Source organism: Lissotriton helveticus, chromosome 2_1 (assembly GCF_964261635.1).
Source record: "Lissotriton helveticus chromosome 2_1, aLisHel1.1, whole genome shotgun sequence".
Taxonomy (NCBI): domain Eukaryota; kingdom Metazoa; phylum Chordata; class Amphibia; order Caudata; family Salamandridae; genus Lissotriton; species Lissotriton helveticus.
The window spans coordinates 986,265,295-986,284,672 of record NC_136059.1 but is presented as its reverse complement, the minus strand read 5'-3'; the positions used below and the strand labels follow the sequence as shown (position 1 = coordinate 986,284,672).

The following is a 19,378-nucleotide window of genomic DNA, read 5'->3' as shown; positions in this document are numbered from 1 at the left end:
AAACCGAAACCTGTCGTGGGGCGGGACTTCCGTCTTCTGCGAGAAGCCCGCACCGACAGAGTGGCTGGCCCACAGAGGAGCAGTGGTGACGGGGAGCTCCCATGCCCAAGGGAGAGCCCTGCGGAGGCAGCAGAAGTCCAGGGTGGCGCCGATGCGGTGAGTGGGGTTAGTTGTACTAGGGGTGGCTGGGGGGGTCTCTGTATGTGTGCGCTCGAGTGTGTGTGTGGGGGCGAAGGCGGCGGGGGGAGGTGTGGTGTGGGTCTTTGTATGTGTGCACTCGCGTGTGTGTGTGTGTAGGTGCGCTCGTGTGTGCGTCTCTGTGTGTGCGCGTGCGTGTGCGAAAGCAGGGGGGTGTGGCTGTGTGTGTTGGGAGGCTTTCAAGAGAGACAGGAGATGGTGAACGCGCGCACGACCTGATTCGATTAAGGCAGGCTGCGCGTGCCAGTCTCTTGTCTCCTCTTGTTAGTCCTTGTAAGCAGAACCGCCGACAATAGGCCTCGCTCTGCGACAGCAGGTGCGAGACCTAATGAGTGATTACTAAATAGCGATAACGCCGATCCAATCATTTATTTTGAAATCATTGTTAAAATGGCACTACCTAAATGCGGCCTGTTGGTGTTATGCTGCACTGCACAGTAGAAGGGGAGAGGATAAAAAGTAAAAGAATAAACACAGGAAACGAGTGGTGAAAGCAACAGCGTGGAGTAAAACCAAGAGCAAGACAACTTAAAAACACAAACATTCTTACAAAATGCTGCAAGTAGGAGAAAAAAATAGGAAGAGAAAGAAAGCAAGCTGAAGCAGTGGAAAGCTACTCCCAAAAAACAGGAAGACGTACTTGGTCCATATGTTCCAGGCAAAGAGGAAACACATATAGAAAGTGAAGCCAAAGTGAAGCAAGCACACGCTGACCGAACTGGTGCCAGCAAATAAGATGGACCAATCAAGCAAACGAATGGCAGGTAATGGGAGGGCTCAAAGACCCTTTTTTGTAAACAAAATGTCTTGCAAGATACAGAGCATGTGCTGTCTAAGACATGACCTAAATGCAAAAAAGAAATGATTTCCTATGAAACAAATATTTGTTTTTCCTATAGAATGCATGTCTTAGACAAAGAAATGAATGTTTGATGATGGCGTATATTTTTCCAATTTAAAGCAGACCATCATGCGTTGCAATGCAAGTACTCCATATGAGGTCAAGTCTCGCACCAAGCACCCAACAGCATGAGGTGAAAGAGCAACACATCTCTGGGAGGAGCCAAAGCCCACTCTAGATATAGTATAAAGAATGTGTAAAACTAGGTCTTGCTGAAACAAAGATTGCCTTCTTCTTCAATGCATGCATGAGATAAAGACTTGAATGTACAGTGTTTGAATATATATATTTTTTTTTCAGACAAAATGGTCTTTTGTATGATTTCCAATGCAGCAATTACATGAGCACCTAAAAAGTAGGTGCTTCAATAATCACATTTATGACAGTGGAGATCACTGTGAGGCCCACCTAATGCCCCCTACAACAAATCGTGAGTGCAAAGTGATATCTACTGACACCTACATGAGCGAAATCATGTCTGGTACACTGGTAGAACTCCTCGACTCGCTTACAGCAGCAGCATATAAAACAACCTTCAGGTTCTCAAAGCAGTCTTCACAGACCCAAGTGGACCTTGAGTTCAGTTTAATCCAGCAAAACCCGATGATGTTCCTGAAGCTGTGCCACCAGTTCAAAGCTGCACAGCCCGACACCCAGGATCATCTCATCAGGCTAGAAACCAGCACTGCCAGCACAGTCTCGTTGTACCAACGCTACATGGAAGAGTCGATAGACTACACGCAAGAGACCTCCGAGCTACCCCACTCTTAGATAATGATTATACATTTTTTAAACAAGGCGATATGAAGCGGTGTTAGCTAGAGGTTAAAAATGTTTTGGCCAACGTGCACATTCATGGCAAATCACCACAAGTAAATCATTTAGCCGCACGAAATCGGCAGAGAAGCAGTTACTGAATCACTGAACCTGGCAAAAACTATTTTGAGCACTGGATCTGTAAAAAGTGTTTGAAAACAAATGACTGAGCACTTACCTCCATGTGGATCTCTGCTCAGGGAACATAAATGGAAATAATGTGGATACAAAGTCTCCTAGAATTGACCTGATAAACAACCATAAGAATGTCTTTACTTAGCCCAAAACCGCACATAAGGAACCATTGTATTCTTCACAAAATTGCTGAAGCTTTGCTCTCAACACCTTCATGGAGAAGTAAGAGACTGCCACATATGGACATGCCCGGAATAGAGAATTTTCAACATATCACAACAGATCCTCTTTTAAAGCCAATACTAATAAGACTTGTAATTATGTTTTTTTTGTTGCTCTTTTTATACATGTAATGGTTTTAATTAACTAAAAATAAATGTTCAATTTGTAACACCAGGTCTTGCCGAAACAAAGATCGCTTTCTTATGCAATGCACCTATGATAAAAAGAATTGAATGTGCAGTGTTTGAATGCATTTTTTCAGATATAAAATAGTCTTCTATAATTTATATCGCAGCAACTAGTGGAGTGACAGGATCGAACAACAATCAGCAAACAGCATCATGTGAGAGAAGAGGACAGAGATTAATACTCCTCCGAGTGGACCAAAGCCTACTTTGTATATTGAAAAAAAATGTAATACGTTTTAGCAGACAGCTTTGCTGTCAAGCCAGACCTGGAAAAAATACACGATTCTAATCAGCACAGCCTGGTCGGATGTTTTTCTGCAAAAGACTGAAGGAAGCAGAGCTGACTGCAGATAAATGCATCAAAAGCAAAACTTATCTTCTACGCTGCTGCTTCTAAAACATCTAAATGTACAACTCCAAACACCATCTTCCTTCAGGCAAATTTCCACATGCCGGTTTCTTTAAAACTAACTCGCATGGAGCCCATAGGATTTTTGGTTTTGATGCGAGTGTAAGGCGCAAGTTTGCCTCTAAACTGTGGCACACAGAAAACAAGATTGAAATTTGATCTCTGTTCCAATCTCAGCTATTTTAGTTTATTGAACAATCACAGCTTGAGCTTCAAGGCAACATGCAAGCCAGAGCCTAAAAATTGCCTAGCCCTAAAGGCAATATATAAATGTTCTAAACTAAATAGGCTATGATAGTACACACACACTCCCAGGACTTCAAACGTTAGTTTAGGTCTAATACTGAGTAAAATAGTTTGAAGTACAAACACTTACCAGGATGTGTATAAATGCAATTGGATTTGCAGTTTATAACATGGCTGTGCTGAAAACATGGCTACTCACAAACATTTTCAAAGGGCCCAAAAATGATGATCTGAGAGCGGCATTGCGCTGAGTGAGGGTCGGAGGTGGTGTAAGATGGGTACAAGGGAAGCACAGCATGCTCAGGGTGTGGACAATGAGTTGTGGAACTATATTAGGGAAAATAATATCCTTCCTATGCCATTATACCCTTAACTGCCATTATGTGATAGAAGTGGGTGAGCCACAGAAGGCTTGAACCTGGCTCAGCCCGAGGTACTGTTGAAATCTGGAGCCCAAAACAAAGAGTCTTTGTGTGCCTCCTGTCTTCCACCTACGCTCTAACCTCATGCGCCAAGAATTAAAGACAATGCATTAACTTTTGATGTGAAATATGTGAGGGACAGAGTTGCCCATCTAGCGACTGTATTGCACAATGTGAAACCAGAAACCCTAGTCCGCAAATCAAAGTCCTGGTGCCTTTTCTGAAGTTATGGCTCCGGGACGCCGGCACTCATGAATTCAAGGTGAGCTAGTAAACTGCAGTAGGGCACCTAAATTTTACAAGCATTTCCATTTTTAAAATCGGCATTAATTTTTTCAGCCTTCTTAATTGTCCAATTTGCAGTATTTTGCCCGAACCATTGCTCTTGCTTCAACATTTTTTTTTTGTCCTGATGACCCTTCATTTTCCATGGGTCGAAACACCATCAACAAGAACCATAGGAACTTATTTGTACTCCGTTGCGGCTTCTCCGCCCCACTGCTTTTAGTGCAGTGAAACGAGGTAAAATAAAACGATAATAACAAGGTTATCGATTTCTTTTCAGTTTCTGCGGGATGGGTTAGGGCGGGCTGGTGGCTCAGGGTGGTAGGAGGATTGGACTATGCACACTAAAGTGTACATGACTAGAAATATGCACAGCCTCCCTGTCCTGATCTTAGTGCTGATCCACGGTGCTCATACCAATCACTACGTCACATTGCAGCGTTGTGATTGGCTCAGAGAAGCCTGTGTGCCCAGGAGCTCCTTCAGGACTGCAATCGGGAAGAGCAGAAACAGCAGAGAAGCGGAGGAGCGATGCGGCAAAGGTAAGCACGGTTTTAAAAAATATATATTTTCAACCCACCCCACCCTTGTATTCATCTACCCCCCAGTCCCCCAATTCCCTATTAGCCCCCACTGTTTGTACTGTACTATTGTGGTACTCAGAGGGCTGGGACCCAAGCATACAGTCAAAGCATTAATATTCCATAGTTTGAAAGTACTATATACATTATTGCACTTAGCTATTGGTTCTCACTGGAGGACAGAGCCCCTCTTTTCTTTCAGAATAGAACAATACGTGAAGTCTACTGATGGTGTTCTTTTTCATATGTTGATACTTGGAAAGTTTAACGTAATTTGTAGATTTAAATAATTTTATACCAAAAGGTTTTTGGGCAGCCTCTTTTCTAAAACTCCTGGTGAACAGCAGCACTGGCCTGTTGTTTATTTGTCTGAGCACTACCAGAGAGAAAGCTGCTAAACAAAGTGAAAGCATATATTTACATATTAAATGTAATAAAGGAAAATGAGATATGAAATAAAGGAAAAGACACACAGGTGTACTGCGCCACTTCTCTTTGAGAACACCTTAATGTTTTTGTTTTTTCTTAATTTTATACAGCGCGAACTTGGCCTAAGTCTATTAGGGTGCTTTAACAAAATACATAACAAAAGGTCAGATTTTTTTTGGGGGTACAAGTATGCCCACAAGATGTGTCCACAATCACATGACAGTGAGCTGACACTGGCACTCCAACCTATTTCCACAGTTCTAAAGTTGCCAACTTTGGCCGTTAGCAGGGGCGGCTCGGCTCCTCTGTTATAGTGGAGGTGCGTCGCCCTACTGGTCAGAACCAGGAGATAAATATAAAATGATAATAAACCCATTTATCATCATTTTATTTTTCCGTGGCTGAGCCAAGTGCTCAAGTCTAGGGCGGGGCTGAGGCATCGTCTATGACGGCAGCAGGGAGGACGAGAGTTGCGCACTGTAAGTGTGCATGCCGGTTTGGCCGGCGGTCTTAGGATGTCCGAACCGACATGAGTACTTACATTTCCCCAACCCACCAGTGCTGCAAAGCCAGGTGGGAGAGGAGGCACAGGCTTCCTGTCTCCGAGCGTGGGTAGTCGAGCCCACTCAGACCGATCGCAGAGCTTCTCTCATGCTGGATAATATCATAAGAGCAGCGTCTGGATTGGATGAGAAGCCAGGGAGCCTTTGCGGTACGCACGATCCTGGGAGAAGCTGGACACTGACACCAGCAGTAAGTAATCTTTTTCATATATTATCCCTCTCCCCTGCGCTGCCACACCATTTAGCTTTGGTAGCAGCCAACACTGGTCGTTAGCCCTCATCTCCTCTATTAAAGAAGGGAAACGCCTACAGGAAAGTGGTCTCAACAGCATGCTAGCGTCCCTAACTACCATGGGGCTACCTCAAGTTAAAGCTAATTGAGTTAATTGAGAAAGGAGTTGCAAAAATTAATTTGGGAACTGCTCTTCTTAAAAAAAGGTAAGCGCCAAGATGCTCCATGGAGTGGTAGTAGCGCTATACAAATGTGACGTTACATTACACCATTTTTCAAGTGTTGCAATTGTTTCCACGTGCAACAGACATTGTATGTTTGCCATTTTCCCTCAGATTTGTAGTCTTTATAATGCAAAGGCATAGACGAAATTTTAGACTAAGTAACATATTATGGTATTTAAATATACCTGGACGGTGGAGGCCCAGTTATTTACTGCTTTCAACTAACTTCCATTTAGGCTCAACACAATCATTAAAAAAAATCATCATGTAAATGTAAATGTACAGGAATTTATATAGCGCAAATCACCAAGTGGTTTCTAAGCGCTTGCTTAGGGAACCCGTCCTGGTATTCCCCTGTGAGATAACCCCAGCAGGGTATCCGCAAGGTGAAAGCCAGGCATCCCGCCGCGAGGGGCCGTTGTGGAGATTAAGCAAGCTATTGCCCAGAGTCGCAGAGTGTGAACCTGTGAATCGAGTAGGCACCGGAGCGAGAATTGTCGAGTCCATGAACATTTTAGGACTCAAGACCCCGCCGAGCCGGGAATTGAACCCTGGTCCCGGGATGACCTCAGCTTCCAGGTCTGCCTCCTCTAACCAGTGAGCCACACTTCTCCATACTAATGAGAACGCGCTAAGGGCCTTTCTACGGGATATTCTTTTATTGTTTATGTCTCGAGTGCTCGTTTCTGCATTGTGTTAGTTTAAATGTTCCTCCAAGATGGTAATTAACTTCTTAACTGCTGGACCTTTTCTCCCACAGTGCTGAGAACGTTTTAGGATATTTGGAGTAGTTTGCGCTTATGTCTCCATAGCTTTTATTCAACTTAAGTTATCCACACTAAATTTGCATCCTTTTATCAACATCCTGGGGATTCTAAAAGTATCCAGAGTTTGTGGCTTCCACTGGACGAGACTGAGAAAAAAGGCAAACAATAGCTATATTTTCAGTTTTTGGGGTAAATAGGAAAAAAGTCCTCTGAATGAAAATGTCTGTTTTCCTCCCTAAATATGGCATTAATGGTTTGCTGTGCTAAAGTCACCACCTCCCCAGCTTTCAGGGACATAAAGAGCTGAATAAAAATACCAAATGTTTTGCTTTTTTTTTTTAAAAGGTAGCCCATTTGTTGAGCTCTCAACCTACTTCCAGGTTGTCGTGGAAACCAGTATGAAACTCATCATGCATGATGGGGGGGGGGATTGGGGTGAGCAATCGATTTCTTAAACAGACTAAATTACAAGTTCAGCAAGGGATCATACGTTTAGCTCTCTTGAAGTTTTCTCAAAGAAAAATAGTATTACAATAAAGAAATGTTGCAATCGAGTAGGAAAGTGGCCATATGCAACATTTTCATCTGTAACTTTTTATCACAAAGTCAAATTTACAAAAGCAATATATCATTACGTCCGCTAGATCCTTTTAGTTTAGGGGATATACAAGCTTTGGCGGCTCTCTATGGACCCCAAGTACCCAGAGTCAACAACTAAGCTGCACAATGGTTTTTTCTTATGTAATGAGTTATAAAAAATTAATTTGGTAAATCATGTAGAGTGAAACATGGGTATCAAGGAAACATATGTATTTCTGGAATGGGCACAAGATGTTGCGCTGAGCAGCAGTGGTTATTTGTACATCTCTGAATTTGTGGGCACCCCTACTAGAATATGATCTTGAGCAGGGGTACTCATAGTACGGCCCGCGGGCCGCTGGCGGCCCGGCAAGCCTTCCTTGGCGGCCTGCGGACCGTCAAAACATCGTACCCGTATTTTAATGTATATATATATATTTTTTTTTAAGAGTGTCAGCAAAAACCCCTGCGGCAGCACCAGTCAAGAGACTGCTGCTCTGTGGGGGCTGGGGCCGGGCGATTCCGTGGAGTTGCAGGGGCCTACGAGGTGAACAAAGCCTCATTAACATGGGAATGGTCTTTTAAAGACCTGTCAATTGCTCGGTGCGGCTGTGTGTGTGTGTGTGTGTGTGTGTGTGTGTGCCCGGAAGCTGTCTCAGCCCAGGCACACACAGGCAGGATGAGGTGAAGAGGGTGACAGAGGTAGAGGGAGGGAGGAAGAGGGGGAGAGAGACAGAGGGAGAGCGAGTGAGGAAGACAGAGGCACTGAGCGAATCACATGTATTGCACAGATATGTGCATGCCATGTCACAGCATATGCATTATTGATACAAGCTGTCCACAACTATCGTAATCCTACAGATCCTGATGTGCTCATACCTCAGAGCGAGGGAGACCTCAGAGCGAGGGAGACCTCAGAGCGAGGGAGACCTCAGAGCGAGGGAGACCTGTGAGCGAGGGAGACCTGTGAGCGAGGGGGAAGGAGAGGGAGGGAGACAGAGACAGAGGGAAGGAGGGAGAGGGAGACAGAGGGAAGGAGGGAGAGGGAGACAGAGGGAAGGAGGGAGAGGGAGACAGAGGGAAGGAGGGAGAGGGAGACAGAGGGAAGGAGGGAGAGGGAGACAGAGGGAAGGAGGGAGAGGGAGACAGAGGGAAGGAGGGAGAGGGAGACAGAGGGAAGGAGGGAGAGGGAGACAGAGGGAAGGAGGGAGAGGGAGACAGAGGGAAGGAGGGAGAGGGAGACAGAGTGAGGAGAGGGAAACAGAGTGAGGAGAGGGAAACAGAGTGAGGAGAGGGAAACAGAGTGAGGAGAGGGAAACAGAGTGAGGAGAGGGAAACAGAGTGAGGAGAGGGAAACAGAGTGAGGAGAGGGAAACAGAGTGAGGAGAGGGAAACAGAGTGAGGAGAGGGAAACAGAGTGAGGAGAGGGAAACAGAGTGAGGAGAGGGAGAGGGTAACAGGGAGACGGAAACGGAAAGAGAGTGAGACAGAGAGAGAGTGAGACAGTCAGAGTGAGTGGGAGAGGGAGAGCGGGAGTGAGAGGGTGTGAGACAGTCAGAGTGAGTGAGACAGAGGGAGACAGAGTGGGAGAGAGAGGTAGAGAGAGGGAGGAAGAGGGAGAGAGAGAGGAAGGGAGAGAGGGAGGGACACAGAGCGAGAGAGAGAGAGACTGAAAAAGAACGAGAGAGATAGAGAGATGTGTGTATGTCGGGTCTGGTGGCTCAGTGGACGAAGGCGTCCGCTGCAGGGACCAGTGATCAACCTCATGGTACCAGTTTTTTTTGTTGCTCGAGCCCCGCCCCCTCCCCCATGACTCCGCCCCCACCGGTGCGGCCCTCGGCCACAAACCACACTGTAAATTTGGCCCCCGAGAGAATGTTTGTGAGTGCCCATGATCTAGAGAGTATTTTTCAAAATGTCTTCTTAATTACACACTGGCTTAAATTTGGAAGGCACAAATGCAGTGAAATCCAATTGGTAATAATAAATGTTCTACTATTCTATGCTCCCACATAACTCCAGATAAAAATGGTATTTCAATTGCATGGATTGGCTCGGTGCCTGCAACAGGAAACAGTCCGAAACGCAACATGGATACATCACATTTTTCCACTCAAAATGGACACTTTTTTTGCAGAGTGGACAGTTGTGGATTTTAGTACCCAGCTTAGCTGCCACCCAGGGAAACCTGGCAAACCTGCACATGTTTTAAAACTAGACACCTGGGAGAATTCAGGGTGGGTGACTTGCGTGAATCTAACCGAATTTTTTGTTTTACCCAGTACCCCTTTCATATCTAATATTTTGACCCCCCCTCAAAAAAACCCTTTTAATCACATTTCTGCGATGGAAAGTTCTGAAATCTGCATAGATCCACAGTCCCTCAAGTCTCCCGATAAAAATGTTACCTCACTTGCATGGTTAGGTCTAATGTCCGCAAATGGAAACGGCCCAAAATGCAACATGGATATATCCCAATATATCACATTTTTCGCCTCAAAACTGACCTTTTTTTGCAAAGTGGGTAGCTGTGGATTTTGGGCCCTAGCTAAGTCGGCACCTATGGAAACCTAGCAAACTTGCACATTTTTTAAAACTAGACACCAGGCGAATTCAAGGTAGGGTGATTTGCGTGGCTATCACTGGGATGTTTTACTCAGAATCCCCTGCATACCTCAAACTTGCCCCTCAATAAGAACTGCACACCACTTGTGTGGTTGGGCCACAAACCACAACACAAAAAGGCCCTAAACCACTACATTGAGAGATATGCAATGTGGATCGTTGCAGTATTTGGGGGGGTGTTTTGGTGCCTCCCATGCAAACCTACAAACAGACGTTTTCGAAAAACCCATGTTGGTGTGCCTTGCATGGGTCAATCAATCAATCAATCAGAGCATTTGTATAGCGCACTACTCACCCGGAGGGTCTCAAGGCGCTGGGGGGGGGGGGTCCGCTACTGCTCGAATAGCCAGGTCTTGAGCTGCTTCCTGAAGGCGAGGTGGTCCTGGGTCAGGCGGAGGTGGGTCGGAAGGGAGTTCCAAGTCTTGGCGGCCAGGTAGGAGAAGGACCTTCCTCCTGTGGTGGCTCTTCGGATGCGGGGGACGGCGGCGAGGGAGTGGCTGGTCGATCGAAGCTGGCGCGTGGGAGCGTAGAAGTTGAGGCGGCTGTTGAGGTATCCTGGTCCTTGGTTGTGTAGGGCTTTGTGTGCGTGGGTGAGGAGCCGGAAGGTGATTCTCTTGTTGACCGGGAGCCAGTGCAGGTCTCTCAGGTGTCCGGAGATGTGGCTTCGGCGGGGGATGTCCAGGATGAGTCGTGCTGAGGTGTTCTGGATCCGCTGGAGTCTCTTCTGGAGTTTGGCGGTGGTTCCAGCGTAGAGGGAGTTGCCGTAGTCCAGACGGCTGGTAACGAGGGCCTGGGTGACCGTCTTCCTGGTCTCGGTGGGGATCCATCGGAAGATCTTGCGTAGAATTCGCAGGATGTGGAAGCACGACGAGGAGACGGCGTTGACTTGTCTGGTCATGGAGAGGGAGGAGTCCAGGATGAAGCCCAGGTTGCGTGCGTGGTCAGTTGGTTTGGGTGCGCTGCCCAGGGCGGGGGGCCACCAGGAGTCGTCCCAGGCGGAGGGTGAGGATCCCAGGATGAGGACTTCCGTCTTGTCTGAGTTCAGTTTCAGGCGGCTGTTCGACATCCATTTGGCTACTTCTGTCATCCCTTCGTGCAGGTTGGCTCTGGCGGTGGCGGGGTCGTTAGTGAGGGAGAGGATCAGCTGGGTGTCGTCGGCGTAGGAGATGATGTTCAGGTTGTGCTGGCGTGCGATGGCTGCGAGGGGGCTCATGTAGACGTTGAAGAGAGTTGGGCTGAGCGAGGAGCCTTGAGGAACGCCGCAGATGACTTCGGTGGCCTCGGATCTGAACGGGGGGAGGCGGACTCTCTGTGTCCTTCCGGTGAGGAAGGAGGTGATCCACTCCAGGGTCGAGCCACAATGCTCTGCAAACCTCAAACTTTGCCTGAAATCATACATTTTTATCATATTTCTGTGATAGAAACATCCGGAATCCGCAGGAATCCACAAGTTTCCTACCATCCAGCGTTACCCCACTTGTGTAGATAAATGCTCTGCACCAATTGTGTGGCTGGGACTACTGCCCGCAACAGGGACAGATCAATGGGGCCGTTGCGAGCCTACTATTTGCAAGAGAAAGACTACTTTCTTGTGAATTTGACATTTTGGGTGGAAAAAAGGGACTGTCCAAATGTGAATGCATTTCTTCAACACTTAAGCAATGTAAACTTCACTGGATGTAGCAAAGCCCCAGCTCACGAAAACTGCCACTCTGTCAATGCAACCATAGTTACAAGTTTCTCCCTTAGAAACATTTTAGTTTGTCTACCCTTCTGGCCAGGTCATCGCCTAATGCCCTTCCAGATTCTAAACCTACATCCACTGAAGGAAACCTGCAGATCCAACAATAAGTAACCCCAAATTTAGCGACCTCTAGAAACTGGAAGCCCGAATTTCTTACCCTTCTTAACCCCTTGCGTGCTGATGACGGCCCCCATCCGTCATGCATCACAGTGCTTGTGTGCTGATGACAGCTGGGGGCCGTCATGAACCCGCCCACTCTTCGAAACGGCCGCACAGACGCAGAATCGCGGCCACGCCCAAGGGGTTAAAGAGGAGCAAAATTAGCCCTGAACCCCAAAATCTCCAACATTTTACAAGGGCAATATCTTAACCTCTACTATAAGGTTCAAACCATCCCGTACAGGATATAGGATTATTCACCAGGTGAGAGAAGTCAACATGAATCACTTCAAAAACAAATATTTTCATAAAGATTTACTACACTGCAAAAAGAAATACAGTGAAATATAAAAGAATTTGGTGAACATCTAAATCCCCCACAGACAGACCAAAAGGCTCTATAAACACCAAAGGACTTCACAATAAGAATGAGAACACAAAGATAATCAGCCATCCATTCCTTAATGTTTAACATGCACACAACCCTGATTATTTACTATAGTTTTAACTTTCAGCTGAAAACCTCCTGCTAAGCTACAAATCTCATATGGGCTATTCGTCCTCAATTAGGCATCTTCCTGCACCCGACATCAAGTCTTGGGTTACACATAATTAGTTAGGGCTCCACAAAGCTAAATGCAAAATTTTAAAGGGTGTAAACCTACGAGTCGCATTTGGTTTGTCGCTCTTTCACTCCTAGAGTTACTGAAAATATCAAAAACTAGGCACATCAGCAAAACCTATGAAGTAACTTAATCCTATTATCTCATGCCAAAATGAAATAAATCCTGTGTGATAGGCTATTTGCTGTGATACGAAAATATTACAATTTACATAAGCATTCTGTAACCATGCTTATCGAAGGAACCAGACCTATTTTGGATGATCATGAAAATATCACACCTCTAGACCCTACAGGTTATTCATTTAGCTTCCTATACATCAGAGAATCAAATACAACCTGTCCGGTGTTGCATGTTCTAATTCTGTAAGAAACCAGTTCTCCAGGATCTGAATTCCATTGTTCCTCCCTATCTGCCATTAAGAAACCTTTGGTCTGCAGGGTTCTCACAGCTCATGCATTCTAAAACTAGATAGAACATAAACATTCTGAAACAAAATGTCTGCTGAACGAAGTGTCGTGATTTTGAAGACTTGCCTGCTTGCATGAGACTCTGCCAACCATCTTCAAGCAAGTACTACTGACAATACATCTATAGGTAGAATGTCTTCCATGCCGCGGATTCGATCTGCAGCTCCCCAACACCCACGTGTATTTGAAGGTGACCTTCAGACTGGCCACACATGTTCTTTTTGTTTGGAACAAGCATTTGGAACCCAGTAGGGGTATTGCACTTAACAAGTCAAGCAATAGACAGGACTCGCCCAACCACAAATGTCTGTTTCTACAAAATTCATCCTTGGCACTCCAGACTTCTTGTTCTTTTAAAACTTCTCAATTTGTAGCAAAAAGTGTTTCCCACTTCTACTCTGACATTTCAACTGGCCCAGCACCTTTGTGTCTTTCCAGTGCCGGAGGCATGAATCTCACATTCTTGTCAAGGACAGCAAATACTAAAATGTGTCTTATGAATTTACAGGTAATGCTGAATGATCGCAGGACCAAGTTTGTAAAAATAATGATCATACGCATTCAAATCCTGCAGAACATACTCATACTGAATAAATGTGCCACATGGAGCAGGCATTTTAGAGATGGGTCAAGAAGTTTGGTTCGGTAGGTAAGTTGTAAAAATAGGGAATCTACGGGAAGTTGTTGAAATCCCGACCCATTTGACAGGTATATTATTTGATTTTGGCAACAAAAAATCATTTCAGTCAACTAGATGTAGTTTAGCATTATGTATGCAGGACAAGGACAAATGTAAAAAAGATAGTCATGCATATGTACTTACCCTCATTAGATTTGTTTTTTGTCAGCAGAACGCTGACTGTATTCTCATCCCCTTCTGGATGGGTTGTGGGGGCATACTGGCGACGAATGTCAGGTGAAGGGCTTCGTGAATCAATTCGGTCCTTGCCGCGACTCCTCTGAACCTGCTTTTCATATCTGGCATCTGGACCAGGTTTTCGACTGTAGCCTCGATCTGGGCTGTATTCATCAGCATAGCTACGTTCAAAGATTTCATTCCGGTCAATGCTCCGTCCACGGCTGCGATCCCGCCGATATACTGGCTCCACTTCTTTGTCGATGCTACGACCCCGACTATGATCTCTTGGGTAGTCATGATCCAACTCTCTGTCAACACTCCGGCCACGGACTCGATCACTTGGATAATCAGGGTCCAGTCCTCTCTCCACGCTCCTGCCACGGGCACGATCCCGTGGGTAATCCGAATCCAAACCCCGGTCGAGACTGCGACCTCTGGCATGATCCCTGGGGTAGCTGCCATCCAGTCCCCTCTCCACGCTCCGGCCACGGTTTCCAGCTAGGTCATAACCCACGTCCCTAATGTGATCATAGTTGCGGCCCCTCTCTGGCTCTCTTCTGTAGTTTCTGTCAGGACTAGGATCCCGACTCCGTCCTGCAATCCCACCTGCCCAGCTCCGCTCACTGTAGGAGGCACTTCTGTGGTCAAACTGCGCATCATCATCCATCATATCAAAAACGGGCTCCGCTAGCACCGGCTTCCTGATGACAGGAACCTGCACTCTCCGTGGTCTCTTCACTACCTGTTCTCAAATTGAAACAAAAGATTTGAAATTACAATCATCATCAGTTTCTTCCTGGACCTTTACAGTGATCATCTTCAGCAATATGAATACTACAATACGGTTTTATTGCCAACAATGCATGTCTATAAACCAGCAAGCAGGGAAGAAGGGATTCCACTGGGGTAAGGAGTCATCTTAAGTCTTATTGCTCCCAGAGGAATCATCGTGGCCATCATCCCCTTTAGCCTTCCCATCAGTAGCTAGCATCTCTTGTCATTATCCAATTGTGAATCATCAGAGTGTTGCCCAATCAGAACGCAGCATGACTATTTCTTTGCTAGTAGGAGCCTGAAATGAAAAGTCAATGTGGGACTCCCCGGTTACAGATCGGATACTGACTCGAGGACACTCGCAGGAACGTAAGGCGTCAGATTAAGAAATTTAGTGTGGGGAGGCTTGGCGGGCATGGCAGAAATGGGCGTCATTTAACTGCAGGATGCTAGGCTCGATAGCCTGCATTTAGCCATTGTTATTTCATATTCGTTTTTTTGGGTTTTAGTCAGAAAACAATAAATGGGTCAGAGAAGTGATTTACAATCGCCTTTAAGAATAAAATGTCGTATAGGTTAAGCTGAAAGCTATCTTTAAGAGTGATTGTTTTCGATTTTGCTGGTATTGGTTTCAATTTAAAAAACATTCCACTAAAATCATTTCTTTGTATTGCCATTTCATATTCGTTTTTTGGGTTTTAGTCAGAAAACAATAAATGGGTCAGAGAAGTGATTTACAATCGCCTTTAAGAATACAACGTCGTATAGGTTAAGCTGAAAGCTATCTTTTAAGAGTGATTGTTTTCGATTTTGCTGGTATTGGTTTCAATTTAAAACATTCCACTAAAATCATTTCTTTTTATTGCCATTCATCATGCATAATTAGTTCAAGGAATGGTATGTTAGTTTCAGTCTAATGTATTGCGTTTAGTGTTTCGACGGTGTGCTTATGGGTGTCTGGTTTCCCACGGCTATAGGAGGTTCTAGTTGTTCTATCTTCGATTTCGGGGCTGTTTGTGCCCTTCAGGTGAATGTGACGCCACGCCAGACCGCTCTCTCGCATGCAGCACTGCAACACAGGCAAGCAGCAACATGCAGGCACTTGAACAGGTGCAAGGATTCTTGACTGAGAGGAGGCACGTGCATTCCATCAGAATACACCTGAAGCTTACCTGTCACCTGTTCAGCTTCCTAACGCCTATCAACCAGCTGATTCATGTCACACCTGGGGACATACACACAGTCTACGAACTTTGCTGCATTCTTAGCCAGCATCACAAGAAATTACAGTAGTAAGACAGCTCTGAGAGAAGCAGGAAGGTCGTATTAGACACGACACAACCTCTCTCCCGCTTTCAAAAACATGTCGTACAACAAAAGCAATGCACAAAAAGCTTCGCGGCTCTAAGACAAAATACAAATACGATATGTGTAAAAAATATACTAACAAGTCTTCCATCAAAACAACGCAAAACTGACGTATATTGATCGCATTGTACGCCACTCACACTCATCCAAGGAAACGGCACCAGAAACCAAGGAACACGAGAAAGCACCTGGGATGCCCTATGACGCTATAACATCACACAAAATCAAACAACCCAAAACCTTAAACGAAAATGTTCTTAGATCATCTGAAGCTAAGAGGAGGGGGTCCTAAGGCAAGAAACTCCATATGGAGCCAAAAAAGGGTTCAAAATGTCAGGCACAAAACAGCAACTAAAGCGCTAGGTAAATTCCTAGCACAAACATGCAGATCGCCATGTGCTTGGGTCTAAAGTCAATAACACCTCACACCCTGCCAAAGTATCTAGTGCCGGCAACATTCAGCACCCACCCTTCCTTTGCCAGGGCGGACAGCTTCTGCAACAACCAAGCATACGCCATGTCCTAGAATGTTTTGTGCCTACAACAATCCGCACACACTGTATCCCATGTCTACTGCAAATACACCCAAAGTAATGGTAACTTGCCAAAAGAATACACGTATCAATTATGCTTATTGCAATTGTGTCCAAGAACAATAACATGCAGAGGTATATGGTATCATAAAGCACATAATGAAACATAACAGGTGATGCAGAACTCTAAGAACTGATATATATACACATGCCAGGATTTCACAATACAATATCCTCAGCTGCTCAAACTTCAAGGGTGATTCAGGAGGAATAAAAACAGTTCATGAATCGCCGACACGAATATTAGTGCCCAAAACTTTCAATCAGGCTTCCTCAAGTATGTTGCAAAAAAATAATAGTTCTAACAATGCAGTGGATCAGGGTTTTTCAAAGTCGGTCTCGGAGGGCCGGATCCATGCCAGATTTCTAAGATAACTACATTTCCAGTCAATAATAACTTTATTCGGTTTTTTACAACCATAAAAGTATACACAAAGTAGCATCTCAAACAATAAAATGAGCAATTAGGGCCATAGAATATACGATACATTTCTTAAACTTATAGTTCACATATCCTTAAAATAAGAAATAAATAGCTTTAAAAATTTACTTTTAAAACAAGCTGTCCTTTCTTGGGTCACATCGCCCTTCAAATATGTTTTACACCATACTCTTATCCATAAATACCTCATACTCCTTATCGCTTAAAAGATCTCTATTTCCTCAGTACTCTTTACTTTTAAGGAACTCTTTAACTTTATTTAGATATTTGCCAATGGCACAGGCTATATCTAAATTCATCATTCCCACTAGGAGATTTGCAGCTTGCATCCTATTTTTGATACCATCTTTTTTAAAAATCGGGCCTAAAATCTCTCTTCGAATATCTAATGTCCTCCAGCAATCCAGCAATATATGTAAGATATCACAGGTAGTGCCTAAAGGGCAAGTGCATTTTCCATCGTGTTTGGCATAAAGTTTATTATCCTTTATTCATATAACACAAGTTTATCCCAATTCTGAATCGTAGCACTTCGCGCCTTAACTGGAAACTAGGTAACCTGTCGATATAGGGATAATGTAAATCATTTTTCCATGCTACAGCCATATGGGAGACTGAGCTTTTTCGTAATAAGTATTCTTGATCAAGGGTTTGAGACACTTCTAAGCCCAGATTCTTAAGATCTTTCTTATCTAACCTAGGTTCAAGATACTGAGGGCCCCACTTTAGGTTTAACACACCATACGCTTCCTTGATCGTAGCTCTAGTCTCTTTAGCCCAGGTCAGTTCACTGTTGGCAATTTCATTTTTGCACCACTGTGAAATTTTTTGGTCCTCACCCAAACCCAGCCACTGCCAGAAACGTAACAAAGACATACAGGCTATGATACTCCATGCGGTGATTCCCAATTCTAATCTTGCCGCCTGTACCATAGCCGATCTTGGCAGGACGAACATACATTTAAGTATATTACCCTCCTCTTTATCCCATCTATTTTTGCCACTTATATACAGTACCTCTGCGCCATACAAAAATTGAGGAGGGACCATTGCTTGATAGGCCTTTAACATCGGTCTATCAGACATTTCGCCGTGTACACTATTAAATCTTTTTAATCCCTTCACTGCTGCAGAAGCCCTCATTTTTAATTCATTAAAGTGGGTCTACCAATGGAGGCTGCTTGCGAACCACATCCCCAGATATCTATATTCTGTCACTTTTTCCAACCTCTCAGTGCCCAGATACCAGGAAAACTTTCTTTTACTTCTTCCAAAACACAGGATTTTGGTCTTTTCCATGTTCACAACTAGTTTTTTGATTTCGCAGTAATCTTTAAACCTATTTAATTTTCTTTGCAGACCAATCTCCGTCTGGTCCATAATGACCAGATCATCTGCATATAATAAGCAGGGGATATGGTTTCCTCCTAGTTTTGGGCTGGCCCCTCTAACCTTTCTTAATTCCAATGGGAGGTCAGCTATAAACAGGGAAAAAAGCAAGGGGGCAAGCACGCACCCCTGTCGTAGCCCATTACCGATGTGAATCCTCCTGGACAGTCCTCCATTCTCATCTAGGATTATCTGGGCCCAATTTTTAGTGAGCAGGGCTTGGATCAGGGCCAACAAATCATTTTGAATTTTGTACCCTGACAGGGTTGACCACAACTGCCCTCTGTTCACCAGATCGAAAGCTGCGCGGAAGTCCACGAAGCAGCAGAACAAATTGCCCCTCTGCTCGATAGACTTCCGCGCAATGGACCAGAGCGCAAAACAGTGGTCCACAGTTGAGTGTCCCTCTTTAAACCCTCCCTGTTCTGGGGGCACCATCTGATTTTCCTCTGTCCAGTCCTTAAGCAGACCCAAGATTACTTCAGCAAATACCTTTTCGCCTATGTCCAGGAGGTTTATTAAACAGTAATTTTTAGGGGAATTTACATCACTTTTTTATGTATAGGTCTTACAATTGCCCCTTTCCAGCTATCTGGTATGACCCCTGTATTAAGAATCCCCTGAAACATATTCGAAAAGAACTGTGACCACCAATCTGGGTTCGTTTTTATAATCACTGTCGGCAGATTATCTGGACTGGCAGCTCGAGTTAGGTTTAACCTGGATATTATACTTCTAATATGGCCGAGGGAGAAGTACTCTTTTACTTCTTCCCTTACACCTGGCCATACAATGGTATTTGTTTGCTCCACTCTTGGCCATTTCCCATAAGTTTCCTCCAGATAAACCACCCACATATCCTCCGGCACCGAGCACTGTAAAGACCCCAGTACTTTACCTGTGCTCTTTTGTACTATTTTCCAGAAGCCTTTCACATTTTTTTCTTCGATTACCTCGAGTAACTTCACCCAGCATCTGTCCTTATAAGTTCTTTTTTTATCTCTAATAATTGCTTTATATTTTATCCTTAATTTATGGAGGCTAAGTAACAGATCGTCATTGTATTTCCCCCTTAGGCTTCTTTCCTTTTGCCTAATGCTAGTTTTTATTTTGCGACAGTCTTCGTCAAACCAAG

General features: G+C 44.8%; 1 protein-coding gene across 2 annotated transcripts in view; it reads right to left on the bottom strand.

Annotated features, from left to right (window-relative positions):
* Positions 1-19,378, bottom strand: part of LOC144818377 (tight junction protein 2-like) — a 290,321-nt gene that overhangs the window by 74,307 nt on the left and 196,636 nt on the right. For both annotated transcript variants that reach the window (XM_078675737.1, XM_078675738.1), the window contains exon 5: positions 13,642-14,419. In XM_078675737.1, coding sequence (XP_078531863.1) covers positions 13,642-14,419 — 778 coding nt within the window. The remainder of the gene's footprint in view (positions 1-13,641; positions 14,420-19,378) is intronic.